Source organism: Capra hircus, chromosome 5 (assembly GCF_001704415.2).
Source record: "Capra hircus breed San Clemente chromosome 5, ASM170441v1, whole genome shotgun sequence".
NCBI classification, from domain to species: Eukaryota; Metazoa; Chordata; class Mammalia; order Artiodactyla; family Bovidae; genus Capra; species Capra hircus.
The window spans coordinates 82,156,531-82,175,927 of NC_030812.1; the positions used below are offsets into that span (position 1 = coordinate 82,156,531).

General features: G+C 43.5%; 1 protein-coding gene across 2 annotated transcripts in view; it reads left to right on the forward strand.

Annotated features, from left to right (window-relative positions):
- The window catches only part of ITPR2 (inositol 1,4,5-trisphosphate receptor type 2), a 596,562-nt gene extending 577,470 nt beyond the window's left edge, over positions 1-19,092 (forward strand). The window contains exons 56-58 of one of the 2 annotated variants that reach the window (XR_001918100.1): positions 15,542-15,703; positions 16,399-17,555; positions 18,614-19,092. Coding sequence is in view for 1 of the 2 variants with exons in the window: in XM_005680737.3 (XP_005680794.2) it covers positions 15,542-15,703; positions 16,399-16,485 (249 nt within the window). In the remaining variant the exon portion in view is untranslated. Of the gene's footprint in view, positions 1-15,541; positions 15,704-16,398 lie in introns of both variants that reach the window. The other variant, XM_005680737.3, reaches the window with a different exon arrangement.

Sequence of the window (19,397 nt, forward strand, 5' to 3'; positions counted from 1 at the left end):
GGACCCTTCACTGCTTGTGTGATTTTGAGATTTGGTGACAATTCATTATATAGCTTACTTTCGTGGGGGGAAAAAAGGACATTCTTTTTTTTTTTTTTAATTCCAGAGGAGGAATTTAAATGGTCTTTTCAAAGATTTAGTCATTTTTTTGTTTGTTTCAGACAAACCTGTATGTGCTGTGTATATACACATGTGGTGCTCAGTCACTTCAGTCGTGTCTGACTCTTTTTGACCCTATGGACTGTAGCCCACCAGGCTCCTCTGTCCAAGGGGTTCTCCAGGGAGAAATACTAGAGTGGGTTGCTGTACCCTCCTTCAGGGGATCTTCCTGACCCAGGGATCGAACCCACATCTTCTACATTGCAGGCGGATTCTTTACCGCTGAGCCGCCGGGGAAGCCCATATGTATATATACATAGACACATACATGTATGTGATACATGTATATGAGGTATGAAAGACAGTGAAGTTCAAACAGTAACGCATAGAGTTACTGAAACAGATTTTAATTCCATTTTTTTTTTATTGTGTTGCCTTTGACTGGTGTAAAAGAATTTCTGGGAATGTTTTTTCTCTAGGTTTTCTGTATAGACATTTTATATGTGTGTCTCCATAAAACTTCCCCTGAGCTCTACTTATAAATTCACTATTATTTTTTAAAATAAATGTATTATTCTTAATTTACTTCATATGAAATCATGTACAGTGGAAATGAATGATGATATTTGAGCAAAGTTTCCGGAGAGTCCTGTCAAAATATCAGAAAAAGGTGCTTTGATCTACATTTTACTGCTTATGTTGCTACTTGTTATTCAGCATTTTTCTGTAACATTGTACAAAACCCCAGACTTTTTAACCAACCCAACACATCAAAGAAATCCCTGACCTTAAAAGTCTCGACTTAAGGAGACGTCACCAACTGAATTTTTAGTCTACAACATTCATAGATTAAGCTTTCTTCCTGAATCTTTGTTGTTCTGTATTTATATATGTACTTTGAATATTACTCTCCTCAATTAGGACAATGAGAAGTATGTTTAGATTAAGATCATCCGGTTCTTTAAAATCAAAAAAGAAAAGTCAGTAATGAAAAAAAAAGGCACTTATATGAACTCTGTAAACTAAGAATTCAGTTGGTGACATCTCCTGAAGTTGATATATTGGGTTGGCCAAAAAGTTTTTTGGGGATTTTTGTATGATGTTACAGAAAAATCCAAACAAAATTTTTGGCCAGCTCGGTATCAGGAGTTGTCACCTTGGTTCTGCCATGATCTTCTGGTTTGTGACTTTGGAATTAGTGGTTTAATTTAAACTGTCTTTAAGGCTCCCTCCATCTCTGTTAATAAGAGATGTTCTAGTACTGCACTAATGTTTAACGACCAGTTTGGGGGTACCAGGAATGCCGTGGTGGTAGCACTGCCCATTTCCCGCCATGGCTGATTTCAGGCTGCCAATGTGGTGTCACTGAACTCAGAGATGGGCACAATGGCACAACCCAGCTCTCTCCTGTGGGAGAGCAGCTGTGAAGTTCTGACCCAGTAATCCATTTAGGGGCTGAATTGTCCAGTCTACCTATCACATTAATCATGCAAACCAAATATTTTGAGCTCTTTGAATGCAGTCTTATCCTCCAGGAAAGGTGTTGCCTGTCAAGCATGCATTTCCAAACACTCAGTGGCTGCCTTCAAAGCCCCCCGGGGGCTGACAGTATTGTGGAAGCACTTCCCTGTGCCCTACTCCTGCCCACCCCCTTGCCGAAGCCCCCAAGAATGCCCACCTGGAGATGGTGCTCTCCAAATGTAAGTCTCCCATGTCTGTTCTTCATGCAGCAGCCAGAATGTTTTGTTTAACTTGTGTGTGTGTGTGTGTGTGTGTGTGTGTGTGTTGAATGTGTATGTGTGTGTTGAATGCGTGTGTATGTGTTTGCTGCAAACCAGGAAATGCCATTCCACTGTTGGGAGTCAAAATTCTCCTCGGCTCCCACCATCTCCAGGCCTCCCCTGTCCCCCTCTGGCACCTTCTCTCTTACTTCTCTCTATCTCTCCCTTGGTAGCACACTCTAGTTTTGTTTGTTTTTTGTTCCCCAGATATGCCAGCCTCATTTCGAAACTTGGGGCGTTTGCATGAGTGTTCCTTCTGCCTGAAACTCTGACCCATTAGTTCAGAGCACCCTTTACAGCCAGTTCAATCCACAGTAGCCTCCTCTTCTCTAAAGATAACGCTTCAAACCACGATTTTATTCATAGTACTTACCCTTATCTGAAATTATTTTCATTTGTTATTGTCTTCATCCCCTTATTCACCTTTCATTAGAATGGAAATGGGTCCTTTCTGAGCTGCTTATTTGCTTTACCCAGAGCTTAGAACGGTATTGACTACATGGCAGGTGCTCATTAAATACATTTGAAGAAAGAGGAAGGAGGTCTTTTTGCTTTGGATGAATAAAGAACAAAAAAGAAAGGGAACCATTCATAATAAAATATGTCTTATTAAAAAATTCAGGTTACTGTGTTTACGTATGTTCATTTGCACTGTATACAGCAACTCCTTATCATGCATCTGTTTTACCAACAGTAGATACCTAGTGCCAAGGACATAGAAATGGAGGATGCAAGAAGACACCAGAAAGAAATACTGCCCTCTAAAGGGCTTATGAGCTAAACACTTTATGAATTTCTTCTCTGTTTGATGATCCCATAATTAATCAGTAATATTAATTATGTATGACATGATATTATGATATGATCATGATATTTTATTTATGGGATGATGATAATTCTCCCGTAGCTACGATATTATTAAATACAATTATTATATAATAACTAGTTAGCTGTATGACTTAGATAGGGTTTCCCTGGTAGCTCAGCTGGTAAAGAACTCACCTCTAATGCAGGAGACCTCAGTTCAATTCCTGGGTTGAGAAGATCCCCTAGAGAAGGGATAGGCTACCCACTCCGGTATTCTTGGGCTTCCCTGGTAGCTCAAATGGTAAATAATCCTCCTGCAATGCAGGAGACCTGGGTTCAATTCTGAGTTGGGAAGACCGCTTGGAGGAGGGCATGGCAACTCCCCACTCCCCTGCTCCCAGTATTCTTGCCTGGAGAATCCCAATGGACAGAGGAGCCTGGTGGGCTACGGTCCATGGGTCGCAAAGAGTCAGATAAGACTGAGCGACTAAGGACACACCTGTGACTTAGATAAGGACCTTAGTCACTGTAAAATTTTATCATCTTTATTCTGGACAGAATTTGCCAGTGTTAAATTAGCACCTGGTCCTGTAGGTCCCTTGACACTTGCACCCATCAAGAGTCTTTAAACAGTAACAACTGATTTGTGGAAGGGATGCACAGAATTAAGAGGAAAGTGGCAACCAGGCCCACCTGGGCACAATCCAGACCAAGTGAACTGGCCAGAAAGTCCCAGGTTGGGCCAGGCTGGCTGGAGGGAAGATGCCCCTGCCATGTTGCAGTGTCCTGGAAGTCAGCCTTGGCACAAATGGTGTCCTCACAACCAGAAGTCACTCTTTCACCCATTGTGAACAAAAAGAATTCTTCTTGCTAGCACTTGTTTCACATCCAAATCTCAAGCAGGAGCAACTAGTGGGCACTCATAAGTCATATGACTGCTCTCTGACTGCCTCAGAGAGGACAGACGGGCGTCAGCCTTTTCAGCTTCCAGAGCAGGACGCTGCACCCAGCCTCCCATCATGACCCCCAGTAGCGGTTTCCTCAGGCACAGGAGGCAGCAGGTGTTAGGCAGCCAGAAGGTGGACAGATGACCACTGGAGTATTCAATACTCTGTTCAGAATACTTTCTCTCAGAATTCTTTCAGAGTACAATCTCACCATGAAGAAATCTCCAGTTTTCTTCTGTCCTAGTGAGATTTGCAAATGCTCATACTTGAGGTTATTTGCGGAAGAAAGTAAATATATTCTTTGATAAAAAGGCTGAGAGAGTAACTTATGAGAATCAATATGGAAATTAACAAATAATAAGACAAAGAAAGGGTTAAAGTTCCAAGAGCAAAAATATTGAGTAAGTGGAGTTATGAACTGACAGGAAAAGAAAACCACAAACAAGAAGGGAAATGACCTGCTCTGAGGAAGCCCACAGGTAGGACTTTGGAGCTGCCCAGTGTCCCTGACGAGGACGGTTTCCTCTGTTACACAAGCTTTTCTTATTTGTTTACTTTTCCTTTGTGGTCAGAATGCTTCCCACTTAACACTTCTCTAGGAAAACCAGCAAAAGGAATCTAGGAGAAAGGCAGGCCCTTTGATTCCTTGATCACTCACAGCCAGTTGGCAGACAAGCCTCCCATCACTGCATCCTCAGACCTTTGACTGTTTCAGTCCCTGCCTCTGGGGCTGCTGTGTATCTCGGGATCAGCTGGCCAGTGCTTAAAGCAGCTCTGGGTGCTGGACTCCCCTCCTCTCTCTCTGAGTGATTGCCCACCTGGTTGCTGCTCAAGGTAAGGTCCATCACCTCCAGAAGCCCTACATCCCAGCTGCTCCCGCAACCAGAGCCCTTCTGCCCCTCGATGTTCCTGACCTAGCAATAGGGCTAGATACTGACAAGAGAACTGTAGCTCCCAGCTGCCCTAAGCTGTGTTGGGTCCGGGGCCCTCTCAGCCCTCCCAGCCATGGACCACTGACTCTTCTCAGTGCAGCTGCTTCCTTGGGTTCCCTGATGTCTGGGAGCAGATCAGAACTCCTCCATTTGTGGATGTAGCTGTTGTGTTGTGTAGACACCCAAGGGCCATGGTTAGCTGCGTCAGAGGTGGGAAGTCTGAGACCAAAAGAGAATCCACAGGCACTTTCAGTTTGAGCGCAGCCACTGCCCTACAGTTGTGGACAGACATGATGCGGCTAAGAGGGAGCCCTGGGAAGCAGAGAGGGAGTAGGATCGGGCTAGGAAGCAAGGTGGGTGCCCCGGGGCTGTGGGCTCTGCTCATGGTCCTTCCTGCTGTCAGTGATGACATTTACTGCTCACTCCCAGGGGCACAAGCCTTGTGATATCATCAGATGGTAACCTATTCCAGGTCACCACTGAGAGCCCTGCTTTTCAAAATCAGTGCATTTTCAGGTTGCTGGGTTAGATGGGCCTTGGCAATCACAGTTCTCTCAACCTCCAAGCAGCTGGAGCCCACCATCCAGCATGTAGACCACCCTTAGGCAGTGACCTGTGGGTTGACCTAGTACATGCAGTGCCTCTTGCCCGTTGCAGGAGGCCAAAGTCCCCATGAGTGGCTGACTTTACCAGCACCTGGGGCTTCCCTGGTGGCTCAGACAGTAAAGAATCTGCCTGTAAAGCAGGAGACCCATGTTCTGTCCTTGGGTCCGGAAGATCCCCTGGAGGAGGAAATGGCAGCCCACTCCAGTATTCTTGTCTGGAGAATTCCATGGACAGAGGAGCCTGGTGGATATGACTAAGCAACTGATTTCATTTTCTTCTTTTTTTACCAGTACCTAGATACCTTTAAAAAAAAAAAAAGTCTGGAAATGTTTAAGAACAGAAATCTCAACCCATGAGTCTGAAACTTGAGTCCAGCACTTTTTCTGACACTCTTCTGTAAACGTTGGTTGAACTGTTTTAACCCTCTTTGCAGCCGATGAGGTCCACACTCACTTGCTTTGCTCTGGCTCCGAAGATGAGGAAGCCACAGAAGGCGGGCATTCAGGCTTTCATTGCCGCAGAAACTGAGCCTGCCAGGCCATAAGCAGTGCCTTCCTGCACCCCCTGTGCTGGGCCCGGGCCAGCCGCTCCCACCGCGGTGATGCTGCATATAAAACAAGGGGACTCGGAAACTGGACTGTTGTCCAGTCCCTCCCAGCTGAGACTTGGACTACCAGCCTTGGGCCCTGCCGAGATCAGTAGCCTGTTAAGTCATTTTCATTCCACCATCCCTCTTTCAGTGGTACTTCTGCTGGACCTTGGGAGCAGGGACTGGGTAAAGTAGGCCTTGTCCCTGGAGGGCTCCCACGCCAGCAGCCCCCTGGAGGCAGGTCCATGAAAAGGGGTCAGGCAGGAGCCCTGCAGGGATGTCAAGGTCTCTTGCTTTTCAGCCTTTGTCAAATGCCTCTAAGGGACAGATTCCTGCCTCTGTGCAATCTGTTCAGCAGTCCAAGGATCTTTGACGTTTGTACCTTGCTTTGTAAGGTTCAGGGCTTCCCAGGTGGTGCTAGCGGTAAAGAATCCTCCTGCCAATGCCAGGAGATGCAAGAGATAAGAGTTCGATCCCTGAGTTGGGAAGATCCTCTGGAGAAGGAAGTGGCAACCCACTCCAGTATTCTTGCTGGGAAAATCCCATGGACAGAGGAGCCTGGCGGGCTACAGTGCATGGGGTCGCAGAGTCAGACATGACTGATACAACACACATCCATATCTCCACCTTGTAAGATTCAAACCACTTTCACATACACAATGCAAACATGACGTCCACACCTTTAGATTTGTAAAATATTTCAAAGCTTGAACATGACACCGTAAAGGAGTTTGTTGCTTTACAAAAACTTTCATACAGATTTGTCTTGAATAACTAACATATTTTAAATTTCTCAAGCCACCCATGTCGGGTACTCTGCCAGAGTTTCAGGAACTCAGTTGCAGAAGGGAAGATACAGAACAGAATAAACAGAGACAGAAGGAAGATGCAGTTAATAAAGGGTGGCAAATGAATCTTCCAGTCCTGGAATGTGCTATTTTTCTAACACAGCAAAATTTTTACTCTTATTCCCTCCCTTTTTTTAGAATTAGTTGACAAGTTTCTCATTTATTTATCAATCCAAGAATAGCATTTTAGCTTCAAAGGACACAGCTGGACCCTTTCTTTCACTGACAGTCCCCGGTGTTTGTCAGACAAGAGTGTGTTTCCCAGCTCATCCTTCCTTCCCTTTAACCCAGGGTCTGTGTGCAAAGCCCTGTGAGAATCAGCCTTTTTGTTGTCCAGATTAAGCAACTCTGGTCACATACAGGTGGAGTGTTCACTAGGAACAAAGCTAGAAGTCCAAATGCCAGTGTTGTGGGTGTTCCTTAAGGGTTTGAGACAACGTCTCACCTGCCAGCAAGGCCGCCATATTGGTTGGAGGGTGGGAGGCCCACCATGCCCCTCCTTCAATGGAGCAGAGGCTGGGATGGGCTATATGACTCATTTCCCATTAACTCACATGATTACTTTGACTTCAGAAGTAATCATATGATTACAGAAGTAATCAGAAAGAATCCTTCTTCCAGATTATTGGCCTTGGCCTGTGAAGTTCCAGGAAAGCAGGAATAGTGTCTTTCCCTCAGGGACCTTCCAGTGAGTAGATAGTATTAGCGTTGCTGGTGTTCCTTTTGAGAGCCATTTCTGCTGACATCTTGAAACCAGAAGTGCCAAGAGAGGAATGTAGTGGGTCACAGTGAGGCTTTGGGCAGATGGTTATGCTCCTCAGCCTAGGAGGCTTCACATACAGTTTTAGAGTAGAAATTGCAGTGTAAATTTAAGGCTTAGAAGAGGATGGTAACCAAGAAAAACCTTTGCAAATGGCCTTGTGACAGCATGTATTAAGCATAGAGAGTCTGGAAGTGGAGGTGAAGATACATGTACAGTGGTTTATCAATATTCCAGTACAGCACAGTACAATGGTACGTTCAGTGTGGTACCTCTCATTAGCAATATTTCAGAGCAGTCTGCAAAATTGCAGCTAATGTCAAGGGTCAATCAATGTATTTCCACAGTATCTGCATCTACATTTCTGATACCATGCCTAAAGCATTTATTTCTGATTTTCAATAAATAAATCTTTAGCCTACCCAGAAGAAATATCAGGGGAATTCAAGTTATAAAATATATTCTCACTGTGCTGCACGCTTAGTCGGTCAGTCGTGTCCGACTCTTTGTGACCCTCTGGACTGTAGCCTGCCAGGCTCCTCTGTCCATCGGATTCTCCAGGGAAGAATACTGGAGTGGGCTGCCATTTTCTCCCTCCAGGAGATAGTCCCAATCCAGGGATCAAACCCGTGTTTCCTGTGCCACCTGCACTGTAGGTGGATTCTTTACCCACTGAGCGCTTGGGTAGTCTCTAGTTTCTCTGGCAAGGTGAGAAGCTAAGCATTTGGCATCTCTATTGGACGTGGAGAAATAGTCCAGGGTAGTGAAAAGAGTACAAGATTTCCAGTCACCTAGGGTGGAGGCCAAAGCTTGGCCCAGCCATTTACCACCACTCTGTGGCCTTGGCCAGTAACTAATCCTCTTCCTGTCTCAGTGTTGTCTCCTGTAAAATGGGGCTGGCAACAGTCTCAACCTTATGGAATTTTTGTGGGTATTGGCTGTAGCATGACTTAAGTGGCTGACACTTGCCAAGCAGCTAAAAATGAGATTACTATGATACAGAACTACAGTGCTTGCATTCTCTTTAACTTACATGCAGGCAACTTTTTTTCCACGTTTTTGAAATTAAAGTATAATTGATGAGATGGCTGGATGGCATCACCAACTCAATGGACATGAGTCTGAGTGAACTCCGGGAGTTGGTGATAGACAGGGAGGCCTGGCGTGCTACGATTCATGGGGTCGCAAAGAGTCGGAAACGACTGAGAGACTGAACTGAACTGATTTACAGTGTTTCAGGTATACAGCAAAGTGATTCAGTTATATATATATAGAGAGAGATAGATGTATTGTTTTCAGTTCCCTGTGCTATATAGTAGGTCCTTGTTGTTTATCTGTCTTATATAGAGCAGCATATATTTGTTAATTCAAAACTCCCAATTTGTCCCAGGCATCGTTTAATGTGCACCTAGTACACATTAAAGAGACATAAGACAATTTCTCCAATGTTTGGCTCACTGAACTCAATCTTATTCTACTTTTCAATCTCATTGTGATACGGAGAGAAATCATTACACTCTATGTTTTTTTGAGCCTGTCGTTGATTAAACATCAGCAGGGCTAGGTTACATTATGTAAGAGCTGTTCCACTACATTAAATTGAAGGACTTGTCCAGAAGTGGAAATCAAGTACAGAGGAACAGCTGTGAGACCTCAAGGAAACCTAAACTTTCTAGGATCCAGACTGGGCATCTGTAATGTGCTGAGCTTGGGTTATGTGGTTTCAAGGTTGCTTCTAGCCTAAATGCTATGTTTCTGTTTGCTCAGTTGGCAAGCTTAGGGCTTGTCTCAGCAATCTGATTTTTAAAGTTTTGAATTCATAACTCATGGAATGATGAGTTGGAGGAGACATAGAGACCACCCAGGGTTAACATTCTGGTTTTACAGATGAGGAAACTTGGATTTGGAGAATAAGGCTCCCCACCCTCCTTCTGTCACATAGTTCATTTTTGGTTGAACTAAAATCAGAACCCAGGTGTCCTGACTCCTAGATCAGTGCCTTTTCCTTGATATTGTGTGGCCTCTTTCCTGAAGATGGGGTATCACATTTAAGGACAAATTATAAAGACAGCACAGATAAGCTCTGACTGACTCTGACAACCCAATCATTTACTGAATAACTACAAAATTAAATAAAGCAAATTGATCTGACTGTTAAAAGGACTATTTGAAAGGTTTTTACGCTCCTATCTATCCATCTTCTTGTCTTCTAAGAAGATGCATTATTATTAAAATTTAGGGATAGCAAGAGGATCACGGCTGCCATGCTCTCTGTCCCTTCATCTCTCGGAGTTGCATTTTGGTACCTTTGCAAAGCTTCGCTTTCCACTCACCAAGTTTCTAGGATCGTAAGTTGTAACCTCAGAAACTAACACTTAATCTGTAACTTCCCAACTTTATACTACCCTGTGGTCAAACATATTCATTCCTGGTGAATCAAAGAAATGATGTCATATTGACTAACCAAAGTCACCGTGGGAATTTACTAATCATGAGCATGATCACAGGCTGGACATAACCTATGTGAGTAACCAAGAAATAACAAATCAAATCAAACTGCTTTGTTAGATGGCAGCCATGTTACAAGTCAACACGGTGAGTGAGTGGTGTCTTGTTAACCAGTCAGTGTTCTGGGTGTCTGTCCTGTGGTTCTGGCTCAGAATAAAGTCCAGGGTTTCCTTTCTCACCCTGCTCAGGCTGAGCCTCCTGTGGAAGCTGCTCCTTGTGACATTGGAGTAGAGAGAGGAAGTTTGGGGTATTTCATTGGAAACCACTTTCTGTGAAAAGCCACGTGCAGCATTTATTCTAAGAACTTGTTTGGATTTTAGTTACTTTTTGGTGAAAAGAATACACTTTCTGTACTAGGAGAAATCAGTTGTGAACATTTCTTTTTAAAAGGCTGGCTTTTTTGTAGAAAGAGGACAAAAGATAATCAATTTAGGGTGCTTATTTTTTGTTATTTTAGTGAGATGCAAGGCATTCAAGTCAGGTTCCTAAAAATTAAGAAAAGGAACCGGAAAACATTCAATTATGAAAAAAATCTTAATGACACATTATATTTTAGTTTCAGGTTATAGTCAGTTGGTATACAGAGAAAAAGAGGACTGAAACAGTATAAAATGAGTGGAGAAAAGGCTGAGAACCAAGCAAACATACACAGAGACAGATACAGGCAGTGAAAGGAAGACAGATGAGAGAAACCAGACGGTTAGAAGAGAGAATGATTTTGGGGAGCTTAGAAGAAAGGACAGTGGAGCCAGGTGACTCCTCCCCAGCACTTAAGTCGGATTTGTCGTTATTTTCACCGTCTTTGACTGAAGTCTTATCCTCCACCTAGGCTATCGCTATCAATTCCACCAGCACAAGAATCGCGCTGGGTTTGGCTCCCTATTGTTCTCCCGGTGCCTAGCACAGACAGGGTCAACAAGGAAGAATTAGTCCATGAATACATGAACAAAGGAACAAGTGAAGAAAGAATGTGTAAGGAAAAGAGTCCCGTGGCCCAACCGGCCGGGGCAGCGGTCCCCTGAGAACTGCTTTTGTTTCCTCAAAAGCAAGAGACTGTGGACTGAGCTGACCTGGCCCCTGAGATACCTATGATAGCAGTTTCTTTGGAGGCAGTTTCCAGCTCACCCATGTTATCTTTGCTAAGCATTGTTGTCATTGTTCAGTCGCTCAGTCGTGTCCAGCTCTTTGCAGTCCCATGGACTGCAACATGCCAGGCTTCCCTGTCTTCTACTATGTCCTGGAGTTTGCTCAAACTCATGTCCATTGAGTTGCTGATGACATCTATCCATTTCATCCTCCATTGCCGACTTCTCCTGCACTCAATCTTTCCCATCAGTGGGGTCTTTTCCAATGAGCTAAGTATTAGAACAGTGTTTGTCTCTGTTTCTCTAGGAAACGTTCTAAAAGCTGAGGTTTTTGCCACCTCCATCATGTCTCCTGGTACCTCCTCAGCCCAGATCCAGCCAGCCATCTGAGGCTGTCACACCGTTCTGTTCCATCCTGGGCTTCCTAAGTGGCACTAGTGGTAAAGAATCCACCTGCCAATGCAGGAGGCACAAGAGACTCGGGTTTGATCCCTGGGTCCGGAAGATCCCCTGGAGAAGGAAATGGCAACTCACTCCAGTATTCTTGCCTGGGAAATCCCATGGGCAGAGGAGTCTGGTGGGCTACAGTTCCCGGTGTCACAAAGAGTAGGACATGGCTGAGTGACTGAGTATACATATGCATATCTTTTTTTTTTTTTTTTGGCTGCACTGGGTCTTACTTGTGGCATGCAGGATCTTTAGTGTTCGTTGTGGCATACAGACTCTTTTTTTAGTTAAGGCATTTGGGAGCTTTTATCTGCAGTATGTGGGATCGAACCCGGGCCCTCTGCGTTGTAAACATGGAGTCTTAGCCACTAACCACCAGGGAAGCCCCATTTAATCCATTTTATGTGTAAAGTTCTGTGCTATTCAGTACATTCACATTGTTATGCACACATCCCCACTGTCCATCTCCAGAAACTTTTCATCTTCTCCAACTGAAGTTCTCCAACTATACGCATGATATACTAACTCCTCAAATTCACTGATACTTTATCAGATTTCAGACTTTCTTACTCTAGTATTTTTATTTCCTGAAGTTATCCTACCTTATTATCATTCAACTTTCTGTCCACAGTCTCCTTTCTGGCCAGAAGGCCTAGATACAGACAGGTCTGGGTTGGGCTTCCAGCAAAATAATTTGCTAGCCTCAGTTCAGTTAAGTTCAGTCGCTCAGTTGTGTCCGACTCTTTGCAACCCCATGGACTGCAGCACACCAGGCCTCCCTGTCCATCAGCGACTCCTGGAGTCTGCTCAAACACATGTCCATTGAATCATGGATGCCATCCAACCATCTCATCCTCTCTCGTCCCCTTCTCCTCCCGCCTTCAGTCTTTCCCAGCGTCAGAGTCTTTTCCAGTGAGTCAGTTCTTTGTATCAGGTGGCCAAAGGAATGGAGTTTCACCTTCAGCTTCAGTCCTTCCAGTGAATATTCAGGACTGATTTGCTTTCGGATAGACTGGTTGGATAAGAATCTTCTCCAACACCACAGTTCAAAAACATCAATTCTTCGGCGCTCAGCTTTCTTTATAGTCCAACTCTCCCATCCATACATAACTCCTGGAAAAGCCATAGCTTTGACTATATGGACCTTTGTTGGCAAAGTAATGTCTCTGCTTTTTAATATGCTGTCTAGGTTGGTTATAACTCTTCTTCCAAGGAGCAAGCATCTTTTAATTTCATGGCTGCAGTCACCATCTACAGTGATTTTGGAGCCCCAAAAATAAAGTCTCTCACTGCTTCCACTGTTTCCCCATCTATTTCCCATGAAGTGATGGGACCAGGTGCCATGATCTTATTTTCTGCAAGTTGAGTTTTAAGCCAGCTTTTTCACTCTCCTCTTTCACTTTCATCTAGAGGCTCTTTAGTTCTTCTTTGCTTTCTGCCGTAAGGGTGGTGTCATTTGCATATCTGAGAGTATTGATATTTCTCCGGGCAATCTTGATTCCAGCTTGTGCTTGCTAGCCTCAGTTTCTGCATTTGTAAAATTCAGATAAGAGATAGTACAGTAGATAATACAGATTCTAAATAGATAAGAGAACTGGAGTTCACTGGATTGTCTATTATCCATCCCTCCTACCAGTCCACACACTAGTGTTCCTCTCACCAGCCACTGCTCTGCTGGCATACCTAGCTTCCCGATAACCTTTGTCATTCTGATGCCCTTTCTGGGGGACACACCATCTTGTATCAGTTCAGCTCTTGGCCTCAGCTGCACACCCACCTGGGCTGTTGGTGAGCTCTGATCTCTGATGGAGTCATTCCAAGTAGGGTTTCCCACTCCGCCCTGCAAGCATTCAGTGGTCTCTATTTGGCTTCTCTTCCCCGGTGGCTCAGACAGTAAAGAATCAGCCTGCAAGACAGGATACCTGGGTTCGATCCCTGGGTCAGGAAGATCTCCTGTTGAAGGAAATGGCAACCCACTCCAGTATTCTTGCCTGGAGAATCCCATGGACAGAGGAGCCTGTTCATGGGGTTGCAAAGAGTCGGACACAACTGAGCGACTAACACTTTCATTTCTCACTTTTCCTGTTCCTTATGCCAGCCACTTCAGATCTTTCCTTTTCACTCCATCTCCCTAATCTGCCACTACCCTAGTGGTTCTTGTTAATCTATGTCTCCATAGATCGGACTTCTTAAAACTTTAGTGCACCTACAAATCATGCAGGCTCCCTAGGAGGTTCTGATTTCATAAGAGGTGGTGGGGTTGAAATCTGCTCTTTTTACAAGCAACCCCAGGGAATTTTGACAGGCAGACTACCCAGTCCACTTTTCATGGAGGGCTGTCCTGAGCCACAAGCTCCTTGAGAGCAGACATTTTGTCTTACCTGATTTTCATCTTTAAATACCTGGCAATAGATGTTGAAGCACTAATCAAGTAAATCTGGCCGTCACTCTGCACTTCAGAATAAGTTACCATTCTCCTTTGAAATGCTAATTAGCTACAGCTGTTTAAATGCAGCTTAACTCTCTTGAATATTTTATCCTATCCTTTATCAGCCCTTTCCACTGCCATTGGGGATCAGGAACTATAAAGAATGTGTTGTTCTCTGACTAACAACTACCAAAGAAACCAACCAAAGGGCCAGATGAGATTTAGACAGAAGTGCCAAGGTACGGAGTTTGGACGTTTCCCCTTTCCCCTTAGGGGAAGAAAGAACTCTTCCTGCTCTTGTTCTAGGCATCAGCTGGGCAGGTGCCTTTGTAGCCACTGCAGTGGTCTTTTCTGGAGTGGAAAGAATCTTAAGCAGGAAGGTCACTGCTAGGGATACTGGGAGAAGGTGATTTAAGGAAATAGGTAAATATAGACTGGGATTCCTGATCAGTGGCTAAAAGGCTTGTGTGTATGCTCAGTCACGTCTGACTCTGCAACCCCACAGGCTGTAGCCTGTCAGGCTCCTCTGTCCTTGGGATTCTCCAGGAAAAAATATGGGAGTGGGTTGCCATCCCCTCCTGTGTTGGATCCCTACCCAGGGATCAAACCTGGGTCCTTTGTATTGCAGGTGGATTCTTTACTGCTGAGCCACCAGGGAAACCCAGCCAAAAGGCTAACCTGCCTTCAAACCCTAGCTCTGCCAATTCCTAGCTTGTGGTGAGGGTAATTAAACTCTTGGAACTGCTCGATTCCTCATCTGTAAAATGGGAAACTTTCTTGAGGATTGAAAGATGGGATACAAGTAATTCACAGGGATTCTATGATGTTGGGCAATCAGGAAGAATTTTCAAGAGATGTGAGTATCTTGGTAACCATCTGTTTTTACCACAATGGAGGGAACACACACACACGTGCACTTACACACACACACCCCTATACTCTCAGCCTGGAAAAACAGAAGTGGCACCCGCTGTTGCCCTCTGGGGAAGTCTAACTCTAAAACCCCATCCCCACTGTAATAAAATGTTTCCAAAAGGAGCAGACAGGCTAACCCAGGGCCATGCCCTCCCACTTCCCTCTTCCCCACAGCCTGTCTTGGGGAAGTGGGAGGTAAATGGGCGCAGACACCTGGAACTGAAACGTGCCTTTTATCATCTCCTATTCTACCACCTCTTTCTCCTCCGCGCCAGGGCATGGATCGGGTAGGGAGGATAAACAGCTCAGGCCTTTACTGTCCCCACACACATTTGGATCTGCTCTTCTCAACCTCCAATACATAGCTCATCATTCATCAAGATTCACTAGTTGCCTACAGGGTGCAGGATGCTGTCCTAAATGCTTTACCTGGGACCTCCGCGGTAAACCATAAGAAATTCATTCCAATATTTAAAATCTTCCCTCAGCTCGTGAAGACTAATGTGGAACCTTCACTTCATTCCCACCCTCAACCTCTCCCCACCCCTGGCCAGAAAGAGTACCTTTTGCTTTGAAAGTGCCTAGAATGTTAATAATGTGTTCAGTTGCTCCGTTGTATCCGACTTTGTGCGACCCCATGAACTGTAGCCCACCAGGCTCCTCTGTTCATGCTTGCCATTTTCTTCTCCAAAATGTTAATAATAATGAACCCTTCTAAACATTCTTTACATAACTTCAGGCTCCCTTCCATATTTATTCCCTTGTTCCTGCACATTTATTTGCTTTCAGGAGAAGAATTTGGACTGGTTTCCTCGGATGCGAGCCATGTCCCTTGTTAGCAATGAAGGTGACAGTGAGCAAAACGAGATTCGGAACCTGCAGGAGAAGCTGGAGTCAACCATGAGTCTGGTCAAACAGCTGTCCGGCCAGCTGGCGGAGCTCAAGGAGCAGGTGGGTGCCCTTCGGAGATGGAGCTGGGTGGTGGTGGTGGGGGTGGGGGTGGTGATGGGAAATCTTTCACCACTGTGAGTGGGAGAGACTGGAGAATCCTGGCAGTGAGATTGTTATCCACGGGCTTGTAAATCACAGTAAAGAAACCCCATGCTATGTTGTAAGAACCACCTCTCGGCAAGCAGAGGCTGCTTCTGCTTATCACACGCATCTGTGTGACACTTCTGTGGAACAGGGAAAAAGGAACAAATACTGAAAGACAGGGACCACTTTGGACTTTCTGATAAAAAATCGTATATTCTGCCATCACAGCAATTATTAAGTTCGTCAGAAAAGCAGATCGTCATTAGTATCTATCATTTCAGTGCTACAGTCAATCCCTTCCTCACGTAAGATTGTTAGCCTTAGTAAAAATAGTATCAAAAGTTAACTGTGGTCACTTTTAAAATGACTAAGGTGATGGCAGTGATGATATGTGACAAGCAGGGGCTGCTTTAAAAGAACCATGGTTCCTCTTTCTTAACCACAGAGAGGGGTTTGCTGTGTTTCTCTGCCTATGGAAATTCATTTTTAAAAGTATTTTCCCTTTTTCAATAAATATTCACTGGGAAATATTCACCCAACACTGTGTGTTCCACCAGCGCTGGGAAGGAGTGAGAAAAATCAGCTTAATACACTCTCTCTTTTGCCCCCAGATGACAGAACAAAGGAAGAATAAGCAGAGACTGGGCTTTCTCGGATCAAACACACCCCATGTGAACCATCACATGCCACCACACTGATACCATGGGGGCAGCCGTGACTAGCCTTTCATCAGTGTGCTGCCTGATCACTGAATAAAGAACTGAGACGGAGGGGAGTGAACAGTGCCTATTGTTGAAAAGTTAAAAACAACCAAGTGCCAAGATGTTGAGTGGTTTAGCTCGGAGAACAATTTTTAACTGTGTTTTTCATGGTTGAGAAGACCAAACTTAAAATGCAGCCGCTAGAAAGCACACATCACGCATTCTTAATGCAAAGTGAAGCCGCTTGCTCCAGTGGACAGTGAGAGGAGGGGGGAGGCAGGGGGGAAGGAGATGCAGGGCAGAGAGAACTACCTTTGGCTGAATCGATAAGGGTCTGTTTTGTCTTTAATGCTCACTGCAACCTTTGTCATGATTGGTTGGAATGTCTTTCTTTTAATTATGGCATCTGGGTCAGTGATACAGGAAGTCATATTTTGGTGGCTAAGTTTTACTAAGGGAAATAACTAAAAAGATTAAAAATGAGAGCTGCAAATAAAAAATGTTAATGCTTCCAAATCGTAGCTATCACAGGCAATTTCCTTATTTATAACATGGAACACAATGGATTTATGGCCCTAGGAACTAGTGCTTTGGAGCTTATGTCCCTCAGCTGACAACACGACTGGAATATGATTGCTTTCTCCCAGATTCAGAGGGACTCTCGTCAATACAGAGCACAAAAGGAGGCTTTCATATAATTTGTTAACATCATGTTTCAAATCATGTAGAGACTAAGACTATCAAAGATTTGGGAACAAAAAAGCTGACAGTAAGCCCCAGAGAAGAATTTTTTGAGAACGTATGTGTGCTATTGAAATACATTGAGATTAATGTAAAATGCTTAAAGGTGACAGGAAATACAGAGAAACTTATGATGGTGGCATTGCCTTTTATAAATATGGAGTAAAAGCTATTTGATTCATGTTTGCTGTGCTTAAGAACTGAGTGGTTTTATTTATTCTATTCCTGCAGTTAGGAAAACAATCCAAGAAATGTATTGAATACTCCAGAAAATACAACGTTTCAATTGTATATTTTAAACTCTATAAGTAAGAGCTCTGCAAAAGGTAAAAAGATAATAATCTCTTTCTCAAATTGTTTTTATGTTAAATTATGCAACCAGAATTTGTAGAGGGAGAAAATAACCTGCCATGCCTGTGTTAGTCTCAGAGACTATGTCTTTAGAATGCTAAAGCAAAATTCACATCATGAAAGTGTTAGGAGAACCGCCATATGGTGAGAGAGCAAGGCACTGACACCAGACTCTGGGAGGTGCTCAGCAAGCTGACCTTTTCTGGTTGCTGCCCCCAAAAGAACGAAATATTGCCTTTTAAACTCTCGTGTTATTACCACCAAGGTTTAAGGTCTGGACAGGATTCGCTATGCCCCTTTTTAAAGCTTTTGGATTATTGGAATGTAGTTTTAAGCTATTGGCTTCTAAAATTCTCTAATCACGGTCTAGGAAGATGATAAAGGATGCCCAAAACCATCCTTCTTCCACACCCCATTAAAATGTAGACTTGCAGGAAAGCTGTGGAAACCCAGAGCAGTGAATTTTTGAACTGAATCTGCTGATAACATGCCCCTCTCCAAATAACTCCCCAAGTTAAAAATTCCTCACTCTGATGTGATAGTATTTTTCTGGACTGGTCCCTGAAGGATCACGATCAAGTGATACTCAGAAACTGAGCTATATGCAACACAGCCTAGGACCCAGTGGGCATTCAGTGAATATATGAGAAATTCTACATCATTCAGTCCTAATGCTTCACTAAAACTTTAAACCATATCACATTTTGATTTTTAAATGACTTCACCAAAACTGAAGTAGACCAAAGCAGCCATTTTTAAAAAAACCACAAAATAAGGCCCTTCTTGTTATTAACAGTATTAGATGAAAAGTACCCTTTTAAAGTATTTTAATTAGGCAGGCAGAGAGTTTCACAGGCAGGGTAAAGTAGTAAATACTGGCTATATTGCAGTGTCAGAACCTATCTCTGTTTAGCACAAGCTAACATGATTCTGATGGATGTCCCAGCATCAAGAAAAAAAAATTAGTTTGTACAGATGAGAGCAACCTGTCAGATGAACTACCTACTTTTTTCTTACACGTTTTTTTTTTTAGGGAAAATGAGTCATTGGATATGTACCTGCTATCAAGAAATGGCCTAACCTCTCCAGCCACTGTGGAGTGGCAAGTCACCGTATCACAGTGTGTTCTCTCCTCTGAGAAGTATTCAGAAGGGATTGCAACTAACCAGACTCTTATTTAATCAAAATTGAAATATTGCTCAGTTGTGTTTCTCTTCTTTCCTTCCTCAATACTTTGAGGTTATTAAAGTAAAATAAACGAAAGCAAACAAAAGAGGCAGCTTTCAGGCTATTAAATTCATGATGAAACAGATAATCATGACATTCACTATAAATTTATATTTGTTTTATATATGTGTGTTAATGCAACTGGAATATTTGACCTAAACAAGTGTCAATTAACATTCTCATATTTATATAGTGATATTAAAATAAGTACAATCATCTTTGATTTTGATGTTGAGAGAAATGTTTTACTGTTTAGTTATTAAAACCCATATTGGCTTAAAAGTATCAGTTTCTGCGGAACATAATTTTTAATTTCAAAAGGATTTGATTCCCCTACATAGTCCACTCTGAAGCCCAAGAGTTTCATGCAGGTATGTTTTAAGACTATAATACTAAAAAATAAATTTTATACATGTAAAATTAACATATTTTACCTTTTAAAAGTTTGTTTAGACAAGGGCTTATTTTCTTGCATACTGAAACTTTTCTGTTGGTGATGAGGATGCATTTTCTAGTGGATTATTGATAAATCAGGAAGATATTCTGCTCAAGTCAGAACTGTTTGCTTTTTTCCATATTCTCAGCTCACA